We start from the raw sequence: 24,605 nt of genomic DNA on the forward strand, positions 1-24,605 counted from the left end.
ACACTTACCCTTTTCCAGTTTATTTTGGATTATTTTTCCTTTGGGAAGTCACTGAGTGACAGGCTTCAGAGTTTTAAGGCTGCATGAAATGGAACTTTCCAAATTGATCGCTTTGCATAGCCTCAAGTTTTCTGAAAGCCATAAAATCAAAAGTACTTGCTAATTAGGGATACACCAACAAAGCAACACGCCCTACCTTGCGCTAATTAACACATTCTTAGTCCCCAATTAGAACTTGAGCAATGTTCAAACACACACATACACAAAAAAAGGAATATGTATATAAAAAACTATTTTGCACTGACCGTCTAAAAATGCAAAATAAAAATGATAGAAAACTATCGACTGCATTACCTAGATGTTTATTTTACGTGAATATTTTGTTAAACTAAGCACACAAAAATACAATAGGTGTGTTTTAAAAAAGGCCACCAAGAAAAAAGTAAAACTGCTCAAAGATGAGAAATGACAGAATATAAATAACACAAGCATGTTCATTTTGCTCTGAGATGATCAAACTGAAGGTTCCCCAAAAAGTGCAAGTTTAGGGATCAAAACTGCTCAATTGCAATAAGTTATCTCAGTTGCGCCAACATGAACACATAAGTCAAAGTTCATCTGGCAGCTACCAAATCCGTGGGAAACGAGGGATGCACACATTTGGGAGTCTTGTAAGAGCTACTGTTTTGACAGTGCTCTTACTCTTCTCCTTTCCCTTGTGCAGAATTGAAAAAAAAATGCAGCCACATCAAGAACCACTCACCCCACAAAAATGAGTTTATTTCGAATATATTTTAGATAAAATCAGGAACGTGTAAGTAACATAATCTTGCATTGGTGGATTATGTATGGTAAGTAACAAATCATTTTGCGTTGGATACAACAAACAAAATTGTACCCTTATAACAGGAAATAAAGCCACAAACAATGCATATCAGATTGTTACAACACGATTGCAATATGGTAAAAACTGACTTGGTGGTTTAAAAAAAAAAAAAAAAAAAAACAGATGAATCGGTACAAACATCCACTCTTTTGAATAGGCTGTTTGTGCAGCTCCATGACTTTCCCTTCATTTGTTTTTCAGAATTTGACTACGTGATTAATCTAAGTATGTCTAGCTACTGTCGTCGTGGTTGCACCTGGATTCATGGGTTTGTCTAAGCATGAAAAATTTTCAAACAAAATATCTCTGGAGGTTGCAACAGAAGTCAAAGGACCACCTGTTTTTTTCCAAGGAATTAGCATCTCATTTGAAACAAAACCATCAGTTTGTTTGCCTTGAAGAATTCATAGTGAAGAAGCAGCCCTGAAGGCGTGAGGGTCACCTCTGTTTGTTATTCATGAGAACGCCAGCTTTAGAATAATAATTGTATGGCAGACAGCTTCTTCAGTAGAAAAAAGTCAACAACCCTTACCCCAGCTGCCTATCTGCCTGGACATGAATTCCCAAATAAAAGGTTCGGATTGAGAGGGATAGAGACGGTGAGGTTTTTGTTCTGTAATGGACATCCTTGGAAGGAGCCCAAGCACTCATCAGACTGTGTGGGAGGAAGACAAAGCAGACGGAGAGAAGGAATGTGCACTCAGGCGACGGCAGAAAGGCCAAAGCCCGGCTTAAGTAGACAATCCTTAATTGTAACGTGCGCTGGAAGTGTCAGAGCTGCTTTAAAAAAAAGTATTCACACACTCGTGAGGGAGAGCGGAAAACCCGTACTGTTACGGCAGGGACATTTTTCAAAGCGTAGGAGGAAAAGGACGCACATACAGTGGGACCTTGCCACTTCGCGGTTCCACGTTCGCGGTTCCACGTTCGCGGGTCTAAAAAATTATAATAATAAAATAAAATAATAATTTAAAAAAAATAAAAAATAATAATAATGAAAAATAATACATTAAAATTAGAAATTACATTATTTTACAAAATTTGAAAACTAAATATTCAATTAGAATTAGTAATTGCATCATTTTACTAAATTTTAAAACACAAAGAAATGCACGTATACGCCAAGCGCCACGGCCATAAATGCAAGCTGATTGGCCAGCACTCGCTGAATACTTGACTCTCAATTGGACCATTCACTACAGTAGACCACGCTTATCTCGTATACAGCACAATACAGTACGCTTCTCGCCGTTGCTGTAGTTAGCCTTTGTCTCGCAGTGATTTTTAAAGTTTTGTAAAGTCCTCGTGATGGCTCCTAAGCGCTCTTCATCCCTTGGTGCAGCTAGTGAACCGAAGAAAAAGCAAAAGATGCTAAATATTAACGAAAGTCACACACACACACTCTCCCTTTAAATAGGTTTGTTTTATTTTTGCAACAAGAATCTCTCTCTCTCTCTCTCTTTTTTTTTAAAGCATTTTTGAAGGGGCATCGCTACTTCGCGGATTTTCACTTTTCGCGGGTGGTTTTGGTCCCCATTAACCGCGATAACCGAAGGATTACTGTATAGTACGCCCTGAGTTGTAAATTTACGTGCAATCAAGTAGTAGAAATTTCTGCATTGTATAGTAAATTGATTGTATCAGCTCACAGTGATTTCTAACTGGAGAGTATTATATCTCACTTGAATCGTATCGGGGAATCATGTCATGCTACAGTTATTGGGATTTAGAACACCTGAGGGTTAGGTTTCTTTTTGTAACGGAATCTGACAGAATTCTGTAACAGCAGATTCAAATTGTAATGATTTATATATGAAAAACTGTGATGAATTATATTGGTACAGCGTTAACGCATTTGCATCCTTACCGCATATCAAAAATCAAAGGAATTGGAATTTTATCATTGGCACAGTACACAAGAATCAAAGCAACTCGGGAATGATTATGCCGTTTTGCAAGATTTCAGAATTGGCGTGATCAATAATAATATACATCCTTTATGATACATACAATATAAATCGGAAAAAATTAAGCGTTGTCTTTTACGTTATCTTTTATGCAACAGTTGAAAAATATAACGAACATGTATAACAGTCACGTGAAAACATTTTTTTAAAACGTGTTTGTTTATTCGAATGATTTGTTTTTGTAAATCTTTTTTTCCAGCGTTTTGAAATTTCAAAAGGAAATGCTAGATGAAATTATTTTTGTTTTGTTTTTCAAAAAAAAAAAAAAAATCAGTTTTTATATATATATATATATATATATATATATATATATATATATATATTTCTGTTTTTGGAATTCAATGTTTTTTAAATAATTTTTCTGTTCATGGCAATATTTACAAAAAAAAAAAATCAAATTACAATATTTTTGAATAACTAATGTTTATTCTGTTATCTTTATTGCACGATTCCAAAGGAGATTTAATAAGACGCCGGTTCCTTATTTTGACTCACTACTGTTCGTTGTTTTGACTACCAAGTCATTGTCGCTATCGGCCAATTATGTTGCAGTTCTTTGATATCCACACCTTTTAGGGCTGATCTGTTTAAAGTTACCTTGAATATTTAATAATTAAAGAGGGGCTATGAGGAGGGCTTTGGGTAGGGACAAAATAATCTTTTCTGAAAGCTTCACTGCCAGTCTTTCTTGCAAATTCAAAATACATTGATGTCTTCTCGCCTCATTTTGAGAGTATGCTAAAGTTTAAACTTTAACAAAAAGAGAACAAAAATGATTCAATTAAACAGACCAAAAAAATATTTGTTCAAAATGACAACACCTCTGAAAAAATGTTAAAATAAAAGACAGCAAAACAAGAGTTTTTGATTTTTTTTAAGTGAACGCAATACGCTCCTGTACTACATTGAATGTAAAATGGTTTGAGTGCAGACTGCAAACGACAAAGGGCAGAATGCTCCAGCTTGTCCTACTGTCGGCGTTGTTAGTCAGACTGAATGAACAGCAACAGAGCTTTTGTGTGTGCGTCACGCACACATCGACATACGTCATTGAGCAGCTTGAACCGCTTCACAAATTGACACAATAGCACACGTTTAGCACGGAACCGCTCCTTCAGATCTCAGAGGAATGTGGAAAAATTGATGTTTTTTTTTATGTTAATTGCTAATTGGCTAAAACTAAAAACTAAAATCAAATGTATTTGTAAAACACTTTTCAAGCAAAAAAATTAGACCCAAAATGCTGTATAAAAACATTTACCATACAACAGTAAACTCCCCACTGATATAAGGATGTTGTAATTGTGGTCTGTGCAGCCCTTTTGGGACTTTTTGGTGATAAAGGGCTATAGAAAAATCTATGACTTGACTTGATTCCAGTTAAATATTCTAAAAAACAGCAATCTCCAAAGTTTTAGGCGTGAAAAATGATTTTAAAAAAAGGATGTTTACAGTACTTCATGGATCATCAGTAAAAACTGGCAGAAAACCACCAATTCCAAAGAACTCACATTTTTCACATTTTAAGACTTTTGAAAATTTGATTTAAAACATTTTGATGTCAATTGAGGCGTTATTTTTAGAATGATCAATTCACAATGGCTTATAAGACTTTTCAAAGACCCGCGGGACCTCAGTCATGGCTCAGCCTAATAATCAACAGATCAATCATTGCTGAAATACTGTATAGCAGGGGTCGGGAACCTTTTGGACTCAAAGAGCCATAAAAGCAAAAAATATTAATTTTATTTTGGGAAAGAGCCACACCATATATTATGAGACAAATTTACTAAATTGCTAAACCCGCGCCCCAGACAAAAGCTTAGTCTTCAGCACATTTATTTTTGATGATTTGATAAAAATTATGAAAAGAGAATAATGCCAGAGCCCCTGTCCAAAATCAACAAACATACCACTTTAAACTTGTCTCTTTCTTGCAATTACTCAAGATCGGTTAAACTCATTTTGACCCTTTTTTTTCATACATATTGGTTTCAAAACCAGATGCAAGCAGTTGTTTTGTAAAAACGTGACAACATTCTGCAAACAGGGAGCCTGATGTGCTTACTTTTGGCGCATACGGAGTGGGGCGAGAGATGGGAGGGAGTGCTTGCACTTTTTGCATAGCTCCACCCATCCCTCCCACTCACCCAATCAAATAACTAAGTTCTCTTCCAGTGTTTTCGCGTATTTACAGTTCTGTGGATTCATCATAAGGTATCTGAACACTGAACACAGATTATATAGTGAACTTTTATAGAAAGGATTCTTTAGCGTTGTACAGCCAAAACGAGTTTTTTCCCCCCTTTTTTGGTGACACCTTGACTGCAAATTGTAGTAAAAAACGTGCCCTATATATACTGCGAAGTAATGCTCCTGTATTTATTATTGGTTTGGCTTTGCATGTACCTGAGTAGAATAGACATCTCAAGTTTTGAACAGGATGGAGAAATTTTGCACGCAAATTTGTCTCTGAGCCACAGATACTCATAGAAAGAGCCATATATGGCTCGCGAGCCATAGGTTCCCGACCCCTGCTGTATAGCATCGTGTATGACACACAACCAAACTCTGGATTAAAGAAATAAATAAAATTACATCAAAATAATGCGTTTATACACAAATTAATATAAGCAAAAATAAGGTAACTTTTCTTTTTTCTTTTTGTGCGGACCAGTACCAAAACTATCGATGGCCCGCTACCAGTCCGCGGCCCGGTACCAAATAACCCATGGCCCGGAACCGGTCTGCGGCCCGGTGGTTGCCGACCATTGAAATATAATATTGTGTACTGTGCAGTTCTGTACAAAATGTACACTCAGTGTAAAGCATGCAGTAGCTTCACAAACAATTGAAAATAGCAATCAATTCAAATAATTGTGTCAAATAATCAAATCTATTATCCTGGCCTCGCTGCATTTAATACAAATCATAAAATAAACAACCTGCATTCTCGTGAAACTCATTGTCAGCCTTGTTAGCATATTAACCAAAACGGCAAGTACAATCAACTTGAAATCAACACTACAGATAAAAGATCAACCTCACTTTTCTGGCAGTTGCACACACAAAACAACATTCCAGAACATAGATCATATTCTGACCCGAGTTTTGGGGGTCTTCAACAAACTAGCAACTTCCAGGTACACAAAAGACACACAGCTGCTTCCACTCAAAGTCTGCATGGTGCGTTAATAGACCACTGACAGCAGAGGAAATACCGAACAGCAAGACGAAGAGGAATCAATGAATAAACCTGGTGATTACAAATAGTTACTAAACAATGTGATTTTTTTTAACAGTGGGAAATGTGTAGTACATTCCTAATAGATCAGTAGAGGTGTGACTAACCACAGAAACAATTTTTGGGCAAATGTTTTAAATATAATTTTGCTGAAAAGTCACGTTACATCGACAAATATATGAGGTAACAGAACACATTTAACCAGTGTTTACGAGTATGTATAGATTTATTTACTGTATTTTCCTGAATAAAAGGCACACCTTAAAATCTCAAATTGGCCAAAAAATTGAAAAGAGCGCCTTATGACCCGGTGTGCCTTATATACAGGGATCAGAATGGAGATTTTCATTTTCAGCTGAAATAGCCAGGGTCCAGGGGCCGCAGGCCCCGGCCAGGTCCAGGGCGGAACCCGGTGGGGGGCTCAGGGGGGCAAACCCACCCGAAGCCAACGGCATTTATCTTCTTTGCTATGTGAAAATTGCACTAGAATGAATTAAATCCAACAAAACAGAAACCATGTATTTTTTTCAGTTTTAAGATGTTTAAAACAATTGGGGGATTACAATGTTACAACCATCACCATTGTTGTTGTGTTTTGATGATGAAGATGGACCTTGTATTTAGCTACTAATCAACAATATAATTGAAAATATATACATTAATAACCATTCATCATTAATTTGAAAATAGAATGCACAAACTGAACATGCTTAAAGAAAATACATGTCAGTCTGTGACAGTCTTCTCCAGCCATGACCACTTAAATTTATTCTTGATTCCTTTATCAATCTCGGAGACAAGCCTCGTCTTCTTTTCTTAGTATTTTCATATTTACTTTTTCAAAGACTCATTTCACCGTTTGAAAAGACCGGAAGGAGCGCCATGTTTGAGAAAGCCAATGCTCTGAACAAAAGCTCCGCTGATTGGTTATCAGCGAACCTATCGACCAATGGTAGGAGTCGATCTATTTGTTGTGTGTTATAGATCTAATGAGCTGCGCTTCTTTTTGCCGATTTTTCTCGCGATCTCTAACTGCTAACTTGGGGTGATGAAACAGTCACGTATCATACCTCACCCCCCCCCAAAATATTTTCTCATCGAATTTAGACGATTTACGGGAATGACCTTTGGGGTTCAAAAACAGCGAAAATCCGCGGATAATTCTGATCCCTATATATATACCACAAAATATAGTGAATAAGATTGGAAATGCTAAGAGTATTATTACATGTGTGTTATTACATAAGGTTTTACGGTATACTACTGCATTTGTGCAATGACTGATCAATTGAAAAACATTTACATGCAAAAAGAATCAAAGCCAGGTTGCGGTGGTGAGAGGGCTGACTCTTTACCACTAGATTACAGATGACATATGGAAAGGCATTATATTTTATCTCATATTACACAATTTCTACACAAATAAATGAGAATGGAGAAAACGGACATTTCGTCCTGAAAGATAAACGTGAAGTCTATTTCATCATCACATACATCAAACAGTTTTTTTTTACTTTTTTGCAGTCTTTTCTTTGCGTCTCTCAGGAAGACTTTGTTTTCTCCAAGTAAGAATAATGTGATAACGAGATCAAATCAAATGCCTTTTCATGTCATATGTACCATTAGTGGTCTAGTAGTTAGATCTTGCCGTTCTATTAGCTGCGACCTGGGTTCGATTCCCGTTGCACAGTATGTCATGTGATTATAATCAACAACATTTTCGGCTGATCAATCATTGCTCTGGTTCATACCGTCAGAGTAAATATCTCGAAAGCGTATACATAAAATGTGCAACAGTGTTTCGTAGCGCAAACCAGTTTTAATTCTGTGTTCCTTATAGTGTTGTGTGCCTTGTATCAGAAAAAGTATTAGGAAATACTATTTTTGGGGTCGCACCAGGAATTCCAGTGTGCCTTACAGTGTGGAAAATACGGTACTATCTTTTTTACATTTCGCGGTTTCAGCAAGCCTTGTCTTCTTAGCAAAAAATGTTAATCAGCATTTATATACTATATCACTTTTATATAGGTCTGGCTGGGCAAAAAACAATAATGATTTCTATCATCATGTTTGCCCACATAAATAAAAACAACAATAAAAGATGATCATGTAAACTGTAATTACACCACCCTAACACTGGGGAAAATGGGAGTGGTAATGCACTGAAAATCCAAGTTCCAGACCAACATTCAGGACAAAGAAGGTGACGAGGATCAGCCAATCATTTTGCAAGGATAGCAGCTCACAGGGTGAAACGGGAAGGACTACAACACAGTCAAACTGAGAGATAAACAAATAAAGGAACCCTAGCAGACCCACTCAAAGAATGCAAAGAATGAGTTGTAGATTGGAGAGGTGCCTCATATTCGTTTTTTTTTTTTAGAATTTTGTTAACTTAAGAGTCTGATTAATTAATCAAACAGAAAAACAAACAAAATCAAAAAGAGCGGCGACATGCACTGCAAACTAAGAACATATGGCAACACAACGAAATTATTGCACCATTTAAAGCAGTATTGCCCACTCCAATACGCTGAAGGAAAACAATTCGGTCCCAAATGAGTGCTAGCGGATGTTGAACAAGTACAGTGGTACCTCTACTGTGGACAGGTCAGGCTATCATCATTATAATGACATCACCCTCACGCAATTCTGGTGGATTGTCAAAATCCAGCAAACGCAGGTGTCATTGGATCAGTTTTTCAAGAAAGGTGACGTGAAAATCACTGCTGAGGACCATTAAACTAAGAGGCTAGTTAAAAGGTAAATTAATATTTTTATTATTTCATTTATTCTTTTTTTTTCATTATGTGACTCTCATTTTATGTTAATTGCACAGTGATCTAATTTAAATGTGTATTAGTTTTATGTTTTGATGCTCTTTATGATTTATTCAAAATATATACCGTACTTTTGCGGAGATTTCATTGGATTAGCGCACGCACAGATCCACCAGGAAAAGACCATAAAGGACATCAATTCATGCTGTTGAATATTAAGGTGTTTCAATAGTTCTTTTAGCTTTTCTGGAGACGCTTTCTGTTGAAATACCATTTGCAGTTGTAGAGCATGTTTGTGCTCAAACTGTATAATGTCAAATTGTTATATACAAATTTTGAATTCTTTGTACTTTTGAGGAATAAAGTATCTTATTTTGGACAAATGCTTAGCCTTGGTATGCAAGTAGTTATGGCCCAAAAAGTCAACATATCATTTGGGGATTATTGATACCTACACCAATGCATAATATTTTCTTCTTTTTCAAAAAAAAAATCATCCTTAATTTTAATACGAGTTTCTTTATTATATCCGCCACCATTGAATGTAAAAATAGGCCAAAAAGTTAGTATTGAATGTGACGCAATTTAGAGTTAGCAGTCACCAGACCCCGCATCAATCACAAATTATTTTGTATGCCTTTCTGCTGTTGATTGATGATATATAATACTCCCACAATGCCTCTCTCTTGGTTCGGTTCATTATTTGTTTATGTCTTCTGGATTTACAGTCCTTTGAGACATTTTGTGATAAAGGGCTATACAAATGAATATGACTTGAATTGATTTGACTTACATTCATTTTCTATGAACAAATGTTTTAGGTTACAAAGTTACTCCCAGAACGAATTAAATTTGTAATTACAGGTACCACTGTACTTGGAAAGTAAGAAAAAAAAAACGACTATATTTTAAATGGTATACCTGCAACCACAGGTGGGAACATCGTGACCTGTCACCGTGCAACGTTAAATAAAGCCTGATACTGTGGACATACTAATTTTTCTGGCTTGTAAACCTTTGTCACCATGTGTCTTTGTTCTGACATTAAAGAGTGGTTAAAGCATCATCTGGTTTGGTCAATTTTCACTCAGGGGAAGAAATTAAACTTGAAATTTGATAGAAAAAACATTTGATAATTATCGACTAATAAATATCTTATCGTGATAATTTTGGCCATATCACCAAGGCTTACCTTTGAATATTTGGGGGTTTTAGCAAACCTAAAAATATTTGGGTGATTTTCAGTGACACAACAAAAAACACAAAATGCGCGGAATGTCAACATAATTACACTTAAGCAGTTCAAGGGACTAAAGGCTCATGATTCAAAGCCCCTGATTGGACTTGACTGGCAAAACCAGGAATGTCCTCCCAGAAGCTTTCCCGCTTCCTTAACCCCCCACAAAATTACCCTGCCTGCCGGCCGGACACAATGTTCCCTGGTAACCACACGAAGGCTGGGAAAAGCAATGGATGAGGTCATCATTATGCAAATGGGAAGAATAGAAAAAGAAGAAACAAATCGTGTGAGAGGAGGACGGGATTTTGGTAAGATGGATCAGAGTGCTTGTAGTCTTCCTGCGTTCATGTACGTGCTAAATTAGAGACATTTATCTAAATAAGGACAATGGACTTCCTGCTTGCGGTGGTGATTCCCTATGTGGGAGTGTGACTCAGCACCTTGCACACAAAATGGCGCCCGACAAGGTCTTGTAAAATTGACTCTATGAACAATATTAGCTGCTTGTTAAAGAAGAAGCTAACAATGCATTACGCCCCTCCTCGCGCTAATTAACACATTGTGAGTTGCCGATTGAAACTTGGGGAATTTGCATACAGCATAGCAAACAAGGGCACATTCAAAAATGACTTTCACTTTGAGGTATCATGATTTCGTCAGACGCATGATAAGGCAGCAGATAAAATGCGATTGTTAGATTCAACGGATATTTGTTCACTAACATTAAAGGTGGGCGTATAAACTACACACCATATTTCCTGGACAACAAGAGGCAGTTTTTTTACATTGTTTGGCCGGGGTGCAACTTATACTTCAATGAGACTTAAATGTGAAATTATTAACACATTAATATATCATTGAGTTTTACATTTTTTATTACCGGTAAATAATTTTAAATGTTAATTTCCCGCTAAATTACAAGAAGACAATTTAGGCCTGTGTTAATAATTTCAACCTTGCACTGTTGTGGGAGGGACATTTTTCACGGAAACAGCTTATCCTCTTCCTACCGAGTTGGAGGAGTTGTTTACTAGTAAAATAGACACAAAGGATCAATAATTCATTGGATTTGTTGATTTGGAGTGAGTCTTATAGTTTGGTAAGCATGTACATTATGCTAGAGTTATCTGAATAACTCTTAATTTTTTACATTCTTCCTGGCTTGTTTGGCGTGCACGTACGTGTAACCGTGTATACCGTCCATTTATTTAGCCTGTTCTCCATTTTATTTTATATTGCCTTTCACACGTATGTTTTTGGTGATCGGTTTTATCAAATACATTTCCCCAAAAAAACGACTTATACTCCGGGTGTGACTTAATCTTTATAATTATGCATTTTTTGGTTGGTGCGAATTGTACTCCGGAGCGACTTATAGTTTGGAATATTCTGTAAATAGTTTTTGGGTGACATCACAAGCTTGCCAGCATGTAGACAGTTGGCCATATAGGATATAGGGCTGCAATGACAAGTCAAAATCTACAATACAGGCATGAAATGGGTTTGTGGCTAATAATGTGAAAAAAGGTGTGGAGAAGATATGTTCTGGTACACTGTAAAAACCAACAAAATATTGATAAATTCATCATCTCGGCTGAAAATTGCCTCATGTCGCTTAAATTTTGCTTTTTTCCATCTTTGCAACATTGCTAAAATTCGCCCTATGCTGTCTCAGTCACATGCGGGGATTATGATTCATGCGTTTGTTACCTCTCGTCTTGATTACTGTAATGCACTACTCTCCAGTATCCCAAAGTCCAAAATCAAGAGCCTTCAGCTGGTACAAAATGCTGCAGCGAGGCTTTTAACTAAGATCCCAATTTTTAGCTAACCTGCATTGGCTCCCTGTTAGCTTAAGATGTGATTTTAAGGTTCTCTTGGTAGTATACAAGATCATGCAGGGACTTGCTCCCTCATATATTTCAGATATAAATTTCCCCTATGTTCCCGTCCGGAGCCTTCCCTCTGAAAATGCTGGTCTGCTAGTGATCTCAATAGCCAAGAAGAGATCCGCACTCCATTTTGTTTTACTTGTATAATGACAATGAAGACCTCTCATATAACTGCAATTCTTTGTTTTAATTTGTAGATCCATAGTTGTTATTTTGTTACAGACCTATACTCTCAGTTGGTAAGGACATCATCTTGAGGTAAGTTTAACAATTGGAGGCCTCAATGAAGGTATAACCCTACTTTGTGGATTTTCATTTTGTTGCAAACAGACAGACTCTCCTCAGTAAAATCCGAGTAACGTTCATGCCAATATGGTATTGATGACATGCATTATACATTTCAATATGTGTATGTTTTGCTATAAAAGAGCTTGAGTGTTATGCCAGACTGTGCCTTACAAACGTGTTTGAAATTAAATGCAGTTTGAAGAACAAAGATCTGTTGTTAAAACCATTTTATTTCAAACTGTTGACAATCATTAAGTACTTTTGTTAGACTTTGCGGTTGACCACGAAATGTACTTCACAAAAAATGACATATTTTTTGTCATATTTACTGTTCTATTGCTGATAATGTCTTAGTTAACAGGGATACAAATGTTTACTTGATTTTAGGTATTTTATTTATATGCCTGTCCCTAAAAAAAGGAGGTTTATTCATTATTTTTGTATCTACTGACCAAGCACAGTGGCTAATTGGTTCGGAGCTCTTGCATTTTATTTGAATTGTATTTGTTTAATTTAATGTACTTAATTTCTGTATAAATCCAGAGTATATTCAATAAAATATGTAATTTTCATTGTACGCATATTTCTTGTGTTTATTACAATATGCCACATAATCAAAAAACCTCAAGCTGAATTTAACAACAACAATGATCTCATTAGACATCTAATCGTTATATTATTTGGTGACTAGTCAACTATTAAAATAAATAGTCGTTTAGTGGCAGCCCTGGATGGACAGACAAGGTTCGATATTATAATAATTAGGTAAACACCAAAGGCGCTCACATTTTTGGGTAAACAGGTAACCTAACCTAACGTGTCAGTCAAGATTTGTTTTTCAAATGCCAGCTATAACAACATTAACACCACTAAGGCTAGCTACCAACTATCCGTACTTTTCCCACATTCCGACCACATAAGTCAGTAACAGAAATGCTTATTCACATATTGTGATTATATAGGATTTTACCCTTATTAACCTAGATTTTTTTTTTTTTTTTAACTTTTTATTTCTCACACCAATTTTGACAGAGGTTTGATTCCTCCATCATACATCAACACAAAATATATACACTTGACACACTCATAAATAACAGAAGAAACAAAGAAGAAAAAAATACTATTAATAGAAAGGAAGAATAAATGTTCATACAATACATCCATACAAAAAGAAATATATATATATATATATATATATATATATATATATATATATTTATATACATATATATAAAATAATAAATCAAAATACACACCCAAAAAAAAAAAACAAAAAAAAAAACAAAAAAAAAAAAACAACGCACATAATAAATAGGGGGAGGTGTTTAGACATCAAGTAAAATTTGTGTGATAGGCTTCCATCTTTTCTCAAATTGGTCAAGTTTCAGTTGAAGTTTTGCAGTGATTTTTTCCATAATGTACATTTGCTTTAATTTGTCTCTCCATTGTTTTATGTCAGGAGGTTGTGGTTTCAGCCAGGACACTGTGATCATTTTCTTTGCTACCAGAAGCATTACCCTTAGTATATATTTCTGTTGACCAGATAGTAATTCTTCTGGCAAAATTCCTATTACGTAAGCCTTTGGGTCCAACCGCAATCCCAGCCCGTGATTAATTTTATTTCTCTCTGGATACTTCTCCAAAAATTTAATATTACAGGGCAATTCCAGAAAATATGCGTAAAGTCACCGACCCCCCCACAGTTACGCCAGCATAGATTTGAGGTATTTTTATATTTTGAAGTGATAGAGGGTGTATAGAAGAATCTCATTTTTACTTTCCATTCAAACTCCCTCCATGTCGGGCTGTTGGTTATTTTGTGTCCCTCTTTCAATGTTTTTTCCCATTCGTTGTCTTTTATCGCTACATTAGTTTCTTGTTCCCATTTTTCCTTAACTGCCATGTCCTCATTACTGAGATCCATTCTCAGGGCTTTATATAGTTTTGATATAACCCCCTTTATTGATTGTCCTTTTGTATACGATATTAATAATTCCTCTACCTTAGTTGGCTCCTTACATATTTTCCCCCATTCCTCGTGTTTCTGGAGGTAATGCCTTAGTTGCAAATATTTGTAAAAATCATTTCTGGGTAGGTCAAACTCTTGTTGGAGTTGTTCGAATGATTTCATTGCCTGTGCTTCCAATACTTGGGTAATCAACATCAGTCCTTTTTGGGCCCATTTTTGAAACCCTACCTCCATACCCCCAGGTTTAAAGTCTGGATTTTTCGCTATTTTGGTAGCCCTATTCACAGATCTTGATATTTTTAATTTTTTTTGTATTGTTGACCAAGTTTTAATAGTTCCCTTAATCCATTCATTCTGGATTTTTAATTTCTTCCACCTCGTGACTGATATGTATGGTAACGATTCCACCAGCATATTTGGACAAGATCGTTGCTCCATGTCCACCCATATCGCATCTTTGTCTGTAGTAATCCACAAGATGAGTGCTTTAATTTGAGCTGCCCAATAGTAATATTTAATATTGGGTAGGTCTAGGCCCCCCTTTTCTTTAGGAGCTAACAGGGTTTTGTATTTTATTCTAGGTTTCTTGTTTTGCCAAAGGAATTTTGCTATTAACTTATTTAACATTTTAAATGTGGATGCCGGGATCAGAATTGGAAGGGATTGAAACAGAAATAATAGTCTTGGTAATATGTTCATTCTGATTGTTTCTATCCTGCCGATAAGACTTAAGGGCAAAATTTCCCATTTTTCCAAATCTTTCCTTATTTCTTTTATCAACATTCCATAATTTGCATCAAACAGCTGTGTGGAATGTGGTGTAATGGTCACCCCCAAATATTTAAACCCTTTATTTGTCCATTTAAAATCAAACCTTTCAATCACATCTGTTGGACATTTTCCCGATATCATCATTGCTATTGATTTGCTCTCATTATTTGAATACCCAGCTACTTCTCCATATATTTTAGGCTCTCCAACAGTGGTGGTATTGATAACGAAGGTTCCTTCAGCATTACCAACAGGTCGTCTGCAAACAATGATATTTTATGTTCTGTTCCTCCTTCATCCAATATCCCCCTTATTTGCTCATTTTGTCTAATTGATTCTGCGAGTGGTTCTATGCTTATTGCAAACAAGAGTGGGCTTAAGCAATCCCCTTGCCGGACTCCTCTTTTGATTTCAAAGAAATCTGAACAGTGACCATTTACTCGAAGACGAGATTTCGGATTTTTATAGATAATTTTCACCCATTCAACAAATATTGGAGGGAAGCCAAAAGCTATAAGTGATTGATGTAAGAAGCTCCATTTCACCCTATCGAAAGCTTTTTGTGCATCCAAGCTCAGTAACATCGAGGGTTGGGTCTTAGATTTTGTGCTCGTAATTATGTTTAGTATCCTCCTAATATTGTTTGCACCCTGCCTTCCCGGAATAAACCCTGTTTGATCATTTCTAATTAATTTCGCTATAAATTTCTGCATTCTTTTTGCCAGTATGCTTGTAAGAATTTTTAGATCATTACAAAGTAAACTAACTGGTCTATAGCTTTCACACAATATTGGGTCTTTTCCTTCTTTGTGCAAGACTGTTATGATGGCTTCCGACCATGATTTGGGGGGATCTCCTTTTGTTAGAGCATAGTTAAATACTTTCTGCAGTACTGGTGTTAATTCTTCCTTAAAGCTTTTGTAGAACACCCCCGGGAATCCATCCGTTCCTGGTGATTTATTCATTTTTAAGTTATTTATTGTATCTTGTATTTCCTGTTTTGTAATGGGGCGAATAATTTCTAATGTATCCCCCCCTGTTAGTGTTGGTAAATGTAGTTTTCCTAAAAAGTTTTGTGCCGTGTAGTTATCTAAGTCATTTTCTGAGTCCTTGTATAATTCTTTATAATAATCTGCAAATGCTTCTGCTATACCTTTGGGTTTTACTAAACATTGTTTAGAGATAGGATGTTTTATTTGTGATATAATTCTATCTGTTTGGGCCTTTTTAAGTTGGAAGGCTAGCAGTCGACTGGCTCTATTGCCCATTTCATAGTATCTCTGGTTCACAAAGCGCAGAGCCCCTTCTGCTTTATTTGTCAAAAGTTCATCTAATTTGCTTCTGGTTGTTTTTAATACCTGTAATCTGGATTCATTTGGTGTTTTTTTGTGTTCTTCTTCTAGTTCCTTAATCTTATCCTCCAATTCCTTCTGATTCTTTAAGCGTATTCGTTTCAGCCGGGACGATATTTCTATTAATTTCCCCCTTATTACAGCTTTCCCTCCTTCCCATAATATTGTTGGAGAAACCTCATTGTTGTCATTGATTTGGAAATATTGTTTTATACACCGTTTTATTTCCTGTACTACGTTTTTATCTGAGAGGAGAGATACATTCATCCTCCAATACCTAAAATGGGGTTCATTGTCTAAACTTAATTTCAAAGTAATTGGAGAATGGTCACTTATAGTAATATTCTCTATACCACACTCTACTACTGTATGCATATGTTGTCTTGAAATGTAAAAGTAATCAATTCTCGAGTAGCTGCCATGCGGGTTTGAATAGAAAGTATAGTCTTTAGTTTGGGGATTCTTCTCTCTCCATGGATCTATCAATCCCAATTCTTTAGTTATGTTATTTAACATCCTCGACGTCTTTGTATTTGTTCCGTGTACTGAAGGATACTTGTCCACTTTGCAATTCTGTACAGTGTTAAAGTCACCTCCTATAAGTAACATTCCCTTCGCACAGTTGGTTATTACTTTAGCTAATACTTGAAAAAAAGTCCCCTTTTCCTCAACTGGTGCATAAACATTCATTATTGATATTTCCCAACCGGCCATTGACCCTATAATCATTATATATCGCCCCAGATTGTCCTTCACTTCTTTTTCGACTTTAAACGCCACCCCTTTTCCAAGTAAAATTGCTACTCCCCTCCTTTTACCATAGGATGCGTAGAACACCTGGTTCACCCATTCTCTTTTTAGCTTCTTATGTTCAATTTCGGTCAAATGTGTCTCTTGTAATAAGGCTATTGAGCTCTGCAATATCTTGAGTTGATTCAATATCTTTTTTCTCTTGATGGGGTGGTTTAGCCCATGTACATTATATGAAACAATATTTAGATTGCTCATGCTTTGTATTGAGTCTCACTGATTTTTGAAGCATACAGAAACACTACATTAATTACTAACACCTCCATTGACAAAACAAACCAAATTACTAACAAACATATTGACAAGCACACATAATTTCCCACCAAAAAGAAAAAAAACACACCCAAAAAACAAAAACCCATGTCTTCCAAGAGTCCAATTGGAGAGTTGTGGCTACCCTCCTGGAAATATGCACTCAGTGTGTGAACAACTTTTGTACCGTCGTCCATAGTTATAACTAACTAAATATTTTAAAGTAGCTCTATGCCAATATATATACATACATTGTTTTAATTCAAAGATAACAATTTTACTTGGTATTTAACTTACTTCTAACTTATTGAATTTATAATAGAAAGGGCATATATGGTCCTTAATCTTTCTCCCCAAATCCGAATATGGCTTCGTTTTGCTCCATAGGAGCTTGTAAGTCACCTTCTATGATGGGGGTGTTCCCTTGTCTTCCTCTCGATTCCGGTCACTGTGGTCCAAATGTTCTTTGACAACATCTTTTGCAGTGTCTCCGTGTTGTCCTCTTCCACTTCGATCCCCATTTCTTTTAGCAATGTTGCTGCCTCCATCAGTGTAGAGAATGTTCTTATTCCTGAGTCCAAAAACATCTTCAGCTGGGCGGGATATGGTGATTGTGCCTTTACGTTCTTTTCCTTTAACTTTTTGATAACGTCCCTTACTTGTTTCCTCTTTTTTTGGATTTCTGTGGTGTAATCTTGGTTGAAGTAAACGGTCTTGCCTTCGTACGTTGTCTTCTGCTTCCATGCTTCTTTCATGACGGATTCTTTCACTACGTAGTCGGTGAAACGTACGATAATTGCCCGTGGCAGTGCTTTGCCTTGAAACGTGTTCCCCAGTGAGCGGTGTGCCCTCTCAATGCGCACATCCATATGCTCGGTTGTCGGAATGTTCGATTTAATAAAGTTTGTTATGAAGCCGATTGTGTCTTTTCTCTCGGCACCCTCGGGAATCCCATGTATCCTAATGTTGTTCCGTCGTGATCTCGACTCCAAGTCCTCACACTTTGTTGCTAGTTTGGTGGTTTGTTGGAGCAAGGAGACTGTTAATTGCTCTAGTTTTGACGTTCGCTCTTCCGTGTTAGCATGTAGCTCCTCCATGCTTTCCACCCTCCGCTCCAGCAACACAGTGCGCTCCAGAAGTTCTTCGATGCTCTTTTCCAGTCTTGTCATCGCAATCTTGCTATCCCTTGCTGCTTCAGTGTGTTCTTGCCGTAATTTACGGATTTCGTGGAGGATGGCCGAGTCACGTCCCTCGTCGACCGATGCCATTCCTTCTGCTCCCTCGATCTTTTTCTCCTTAGCGCCCTTTTCCTCGACAAGTTTCCCCTTCTTGACCATGTTTTGTTGAATAATTTGTCTTTAATATGAGTCACAATTTATACCTTTTCTGTCTTTCTCCAAGTATTACATTACTCTTTAGTGATTTTTGTCAGAGCTACTTTCCTTGCTGCCGTCTACCTCATTGCGCCACCGGAAGTCCCATTAACCTAGATTTTAACGTTTATCTTTTATTCATAAGGCAAGTTATCCAACTTGTATTATGAAGACAACACAGAATGGGCCGCTTTTCTGAAACCCAACCTCAAAGCCCAACCACACCCAGTCCCTAGCTCCGGCTGCCCCCAGGTAGGTCGAGTCTGTGACCCATGATGTAAACATAAAGGTGAACTAATGTACAGTACGTATGGGTAGGTACCCATACAGCATGGACGCCACTACTTTGGTTGCCTGGATGCAGGTCATCTGGTTAGGAACCTTCTATTAAATCATTTTGATCTTAAACAAAATTGGGATCTCCAAAAATTAAAAAAATTGTTAGACTGTCTTTAGGGGCCTATGCTATTCTTGATACACCCTGCCTTGGGTTTCTAAACTGGATTTAGCGCGTATTGTGGCTAACACAGCCGCTAGCTGCATTAGTGAATAGCATCACTTTGGTGCCAAGCTTCACTTTAGCATGGAGCATTACTTTAGCATTTAATGCTTAATAATTTAGCAGCTAATGCCAGTTTAACTTTAACTTCTAATGCTAAAGCTAGCATTGTAAACACAGCTGTTATCTGCGAATGCTAAAGTTTTTGCATTAGTGATTAATGTTAACCATGGAAGTTTTGATTTAAAGAGTGCAATATTTAAAATAAAACCATGTCCAGAAAATAGATACAATTTCTGAACTGTCAGATGGTTTCTTTTTGTAAAACATGACAGGGAAATTTTCAGAAAAGTGCTATTTAGTCCTTTATTTTCTGAAAGAATTCAAATAAATCTGGGAGAATACTCTAAAAATAAAAAAGTGATATTATAATTAAATTCCTATAACCCACCCTAACAGTACCAGCAGACTCCGAGACACCTTCATCCACCAGGCTGTCAGGATGCTGAACTCACTCCCTGCTCTGCCATCCTTCCTCAAAGCCACGCTTTCCCCATTGCCCGCTCCACTGAGAGCATGACATAACCCCCGCCCCCCTTTTTTTTCTTTATTTTGTTCAACAAATGTACGGACACACACTGCCTCCAGGAAACTACATCTCATAACAATTTAACACTTAAAGACCAAAATAAGCTAACCTTGCTCATTGCACAATCATGTACATTTGCTTTACAAATCAGAACTTTTTGCACAACTCAGAACTTTTTGTTTACAAGGTACGCACTGTCTATTTATCTGTCGTACTGTCTACATGTGTCTTAGTGTCGTGTGTCCTAACATAGTGTATGTGGGTTTTTTTATTTTCTAGACACCGAGGGCTGAGAGAAACACAATTTCAATTCTGTGTTTGCTGCAAAAATTACAATAAAGCTGACTTTGACTTTGACTAACAGACACCATTCAGTAAGTTATTTTCATAACATCAAAGCTGGAATTCTAAAAGCCTAATTTTTAAATCCATTACATATTTATAAACTGAAGGATTTTTTATCTCCATATAAATTTCCATCTTTTTTTGTCATTCATACAGTTGAAGGATATTGCGCAAGCCATTACTTTGGTATGCACTCAAAAGTGATATTGCTTTTTAATTCACTTCGTGGAGAGGAAGGTGTAAGATTTTTTTTAAAAAGAAAGGAAAAAACATACAGAATGTAAACAAAGCCTCCATTTAGTTGATCTTTTTCTTTCGCCAACATCTGCAGGCTACTTTTACTCCTCCAAACAGCAGCCACCGATTAGAACCGACACATGGATGGCAGGAATTTGGAGGTGGGGGGAACAACAGCTCTTCTTAGCCGCAATTTTTTACAGAGCCTCAAAACAAACACAGGCGAGTAAAGCTTCTACGCTAGCACTCATAAAGATAACAGAGAAAACGCTAGTGCCAAGCTTTAACAATGCTCATTTCTAGAAATCAAAAACACATTTTCCCATGAAATATTATGTCACAAATTGGAAGGATAATACAGTATATGTCCACGACCCTACTGTGTGTAAGCGGTGCAGATAATGGATGGAATACAGTATATGACACTCATAGTCAGAGTTTTTACAACTTTTTCATGGCCAGATTTCAAGCACCTTTTGATGACTTTTAAGCCAATACTCCAATTTCTCCAGTACTATCGAGAGAAGAAATCTGGAATTAAATGTTTTTTGCAGAGTCGCAAATATATTTGCAATATACATTTGCAATTTCTTATCTTGCATATGCATTTATCAAGACACATGATCTTTAGATCTCGAGTAAATTGCGAATATATTTGTTTTTGAGACAAATCTCTCCCAAAATACTGTAGCTGTTGGTAAAAAATTATGCTAATATGTAGCTTATAGTTTCAGTTGGAGGATGTTCTTCCCTTTTCAATTTACAACTGGTAAACTTCATCCATCCATCTAATTTTTTGCAGGGTTCATAATAAATGTCTATAATTAATATGTAATTATTGCACTACTACACATTTCATAGTGCCCCGTTTATGAGTAGCAAGAACCTGTGCCTTGGAATTAAGCCCTAGGGGAGGATGAGCACCTTTGCGAACCCTGCATTTTATCAAAAATAATAAATATAACTCACCGAAATTTTAAAGAAGAATGTTTCTTCAATCACAAAAAAAATGGGGAAATATTTAAGTACAGTCAATTCTAAAATTTTAGGTGCAGATCTGGGCCGTTTTAGACATGTTTTGGTTTAAAAAAAGACATTAAAAAATAAGTTGTATTTAATGTGGACCAAATTAAGTCTAACGTTTGGGTCTGCTATCTTGCTGTCACGGGTATTCAAAAGCTAAAAACTGAAAAAAATGGGCAACAAAATGAGAAGAAAATGTTTTGGTGTTATTATTGTGTTTTTTAGCACTCTGTTGCACTACATTAGGCGACAGGAATGTATGGCTCGTGAGCCAGCTATGGTTCTTTTCAAGAGGACATCTGGCTCAGAGATAAATTAAAGGCAATGGTTATCTGCACTGTGTCTTTTCAGGTGTATGTGACGCCAAAAAAAAGGCAGGAGAATTCCACTTTGGTCCATAATATACAGAGCAAAATTTTAACTCAAGTTTACACTCACGGTGTGACACAAACATACCCCATCTCTGTACGTCCCTAATCAATACTTTATATGGAAGATCAATCAACAATCTATATTTACTGTGAGACACCTTATGATAAAAACCCTCAGAAAAAAACTGTTAACACACGAAAACGCAAGCCAAGCACAGAGCAATTTGATTGGGTGAGAAGTAGGGGTGGGCAGATCTCTGCTCACATCCGGGTGGGAGAAATCCAACTTCCCACTTTTCTGGAATGCAGCATAAGAACAAGTGTAATGGCCCGGCATTGCCGTGCTTGGCCAGGCATTCCACTTGAGCAATGTTGTTCGGGCTGTGGTTTGATGAAAAAGCACCAGGGAGCCACTAGGAAGTGCCAAAGAGCACTATGACCTCATACAGCTTCAGAGCCGCTTGTACACAAATGCAGATGTTTATCAATTTTGTTGATATGTATTGGGGGGTTCTTGACACCAAAACCTAGCTAAAAACACTCAGAGAGAACTAAAGTAATACTGTGTTAATTTTCACGGAAATCGGTTCAGCCAATAAGCCACTTATGAACTTTATATAATAGTCTAAATTAGATGGATACAGTAAACGAGAAACAAAGAATGAAAAAGGAAAGTTTGGAAGGTATACATACAGTCGTCCCTCACCCTCAAACTATTAAGCCAAATGTCTGTAGACTTGCTCACCTCATTGGACGGCATGCTGACGACCCCTGTTGACCTCCTCTTCTCCCTCAACTTCCTCTTCTCAATCCGCCCTTTTCCCTTCCGGGCACTGGGCCCGCTGCTCTCATTCTCTTTGCTCTTCCCGGGCGAAGGGCTCTCCACGTCACGGTCGCCTCCGCCGTCCGAGGGGAAGCACTCTGGCGAGTCACCCGTCAGGGTGCCAGCCGTATTCTGCGGTTCGTTGGCCGGGTGACGATTCCCCGAGAGACCGCTGCCGCAAACACTGCTGCTGCTGCTGCCGGCTCCTGTGGCCGCAGCGATGTCCCCGAGCATTTTGGCTCTCATTTTCTCTCGCTTTGCCTTCCACTCCTCCAAGAAGTCGGTGTGGGCGCTCGGCTTGAAGCCGCCGGTTGCCATGCTAGTTTTAACAAACTCGTCCTCGGCACTTTCAACTAGTTTTGAAGACTTTCCCCTCCCACTAAAGAAGCTGCATTCCTTGAACGAGTGCCCAGGGAGCTAATAGTGAACAGAGGTAACATGTCATAAAAATAAACATTACAATAATCGAGGATTTTTTTTTCAAAAAGAAAATTGCTCTGTGTTGTAAATGCATTGAAAATAAGTAAAAGTAACGTTTTTGCGAATAAAAAACAACTCAAACGTCAGGAAAATGGCGGGCACTCACCTGCGTCAGGTCGTTGTTTTCGTCAAACTTTGAGGCCGGAGCTTTGGAGCAGGTGTGGCCGACGCCAGCGAGCTTTACAGCGGTGACTGGCGCGCTGAGAATCGCCGCAGCTTTCTCTGCCTACTGGAGCGGTGGCCACGGGTCCGGAAATGAGCGAAAGGATCCGAATGGAGCCGAAGTGCCGTTGGGAAAACAACAGCGCGAGACTTGCTCGTTCGTGACATCTACAAGCTCATAAAGCAGTGGGAAATATGACAATCTTGTTTTTTATATTTAGTGTGCAATAAATATGTTGTTTGTTTTTTGTCTTTTTTGGTTGGTTTTACTTGTTTATGAGTGTGCTATTGTAAACTTTAACAATCACATACCTGTCAATCTGTACGTTTTTGCCGTACAAAGTACGTTTTTTATGCATTTTAAGACGTGTACGATGTACAGGAAAATCTGTACGGAAAACGCAAATTTGTCAATTATGGGTACCATCCGGTATACACCGACTATCACGAAACGGCAAATCAATCAAGTCAAACGAGTTCGCAAGTCATTCTGATCTGAAAACAACAGGCGGGGTTGATTGAGTAAATTTGAAATACATGTGGTCTTACAAAACATCGGATTTCATTGTGGTCGTTGTGTAGTGAAAGGAAGTAGGTCTCTTTTTAGAGAACCGGCTTTTTCGGCTGAACTCATTGAAGAGAGCCAGCTCTCAAACGGCTCACTTGCTTTGATGCATTATATTACGAATTATTATGTTGTATATGATGAAATGAAATGATCTGCATTTATATAGCGCTTTTAGAGTCAATGACTTCCCAAAGCGCTTTACAGTGTGCTTCACATTTCCCAATAGCGGCCTTGTATTGCAGCCATGTAAGACGCTAACCTGCTTATTGGGGGTATTAGGGGTTCAGTGTCTTACCCAAGGACACTTCGACATGTAACACGGACAAGCCAGGATTCGAACTGGGATCCCAAGACGAGCGCTCTACCTCCTGAGCTACAAAGAATATAAGCCTGTATAAAGAAGTAAGAAAAAAAAGGAAGCATAAAAGGAGAAAATGAAAAAAGACAGGTTTGTGGTTATCCCTTTAATCAGTATATTACCAACAATAATTTAATGCAGAAAATGAAGTAATAAATTGAATAAGAAAATGTACTATTCTACGTAATAATAGTAGAAGAATATTTGGGTAGAAATCAAGTACATTTACTCCGTTACATTTACTTGAGTACGTTTTGGGAATATTTTTACTTTTAGGAGTATATTTAAATCCCTAATTTTACTTTTACTTGAGTAAATTTGTGAAG

General features: G+C 37.2%; 1 protein-coding gene across 2 annotated transcripts in view; it reads right to left on the reverse strand.

The window, feature by feature from the left end:
• Positions 1–24,605, reverse strand: part of pawr (PRKC, apoptosis, WT1, regulator) — a 44,453-nt gene that overhangs the window by 19,487 nt on the left and 361 nt on the right. For both annotated transcript variants that reach the window (XM_088348049.1, XM_088348048.1), the window contains 2 exons: positions 23,298–23,521; positions 22,634–23,128 (listed from right to left, as the gene is read on the reverse strand). In XM_088348049.1, coding sequence (XP_088204175.1) covers positions 22,634–23,029 — 396 coding nt within the window. In that variant the 5' untranslated portion in view covers positions 23,030–23,128; positions 23,298–23,521. Of the gene's footprint in view, positions 1–22,633; positions 23,129–23,297; positions 23,522–24,605 lie in introns of those variants that run through there.

Source organism: Urocampus carinirostris, chromosome 11, assembly GCF_059441175.1.
Source record: "Urocampus carinirostris isolate Australia breed hairy pipefish chromosome 11, RoL_Ucar_1.0, whole genome shotgun sequence".
Classification (NCBI taxonomy): Eukaryota; Metazoa; Chordata; class Actinopteri; order Syngnathiformes; family Syngnathidae; genus Urocampus; species Urocampus carinirostris.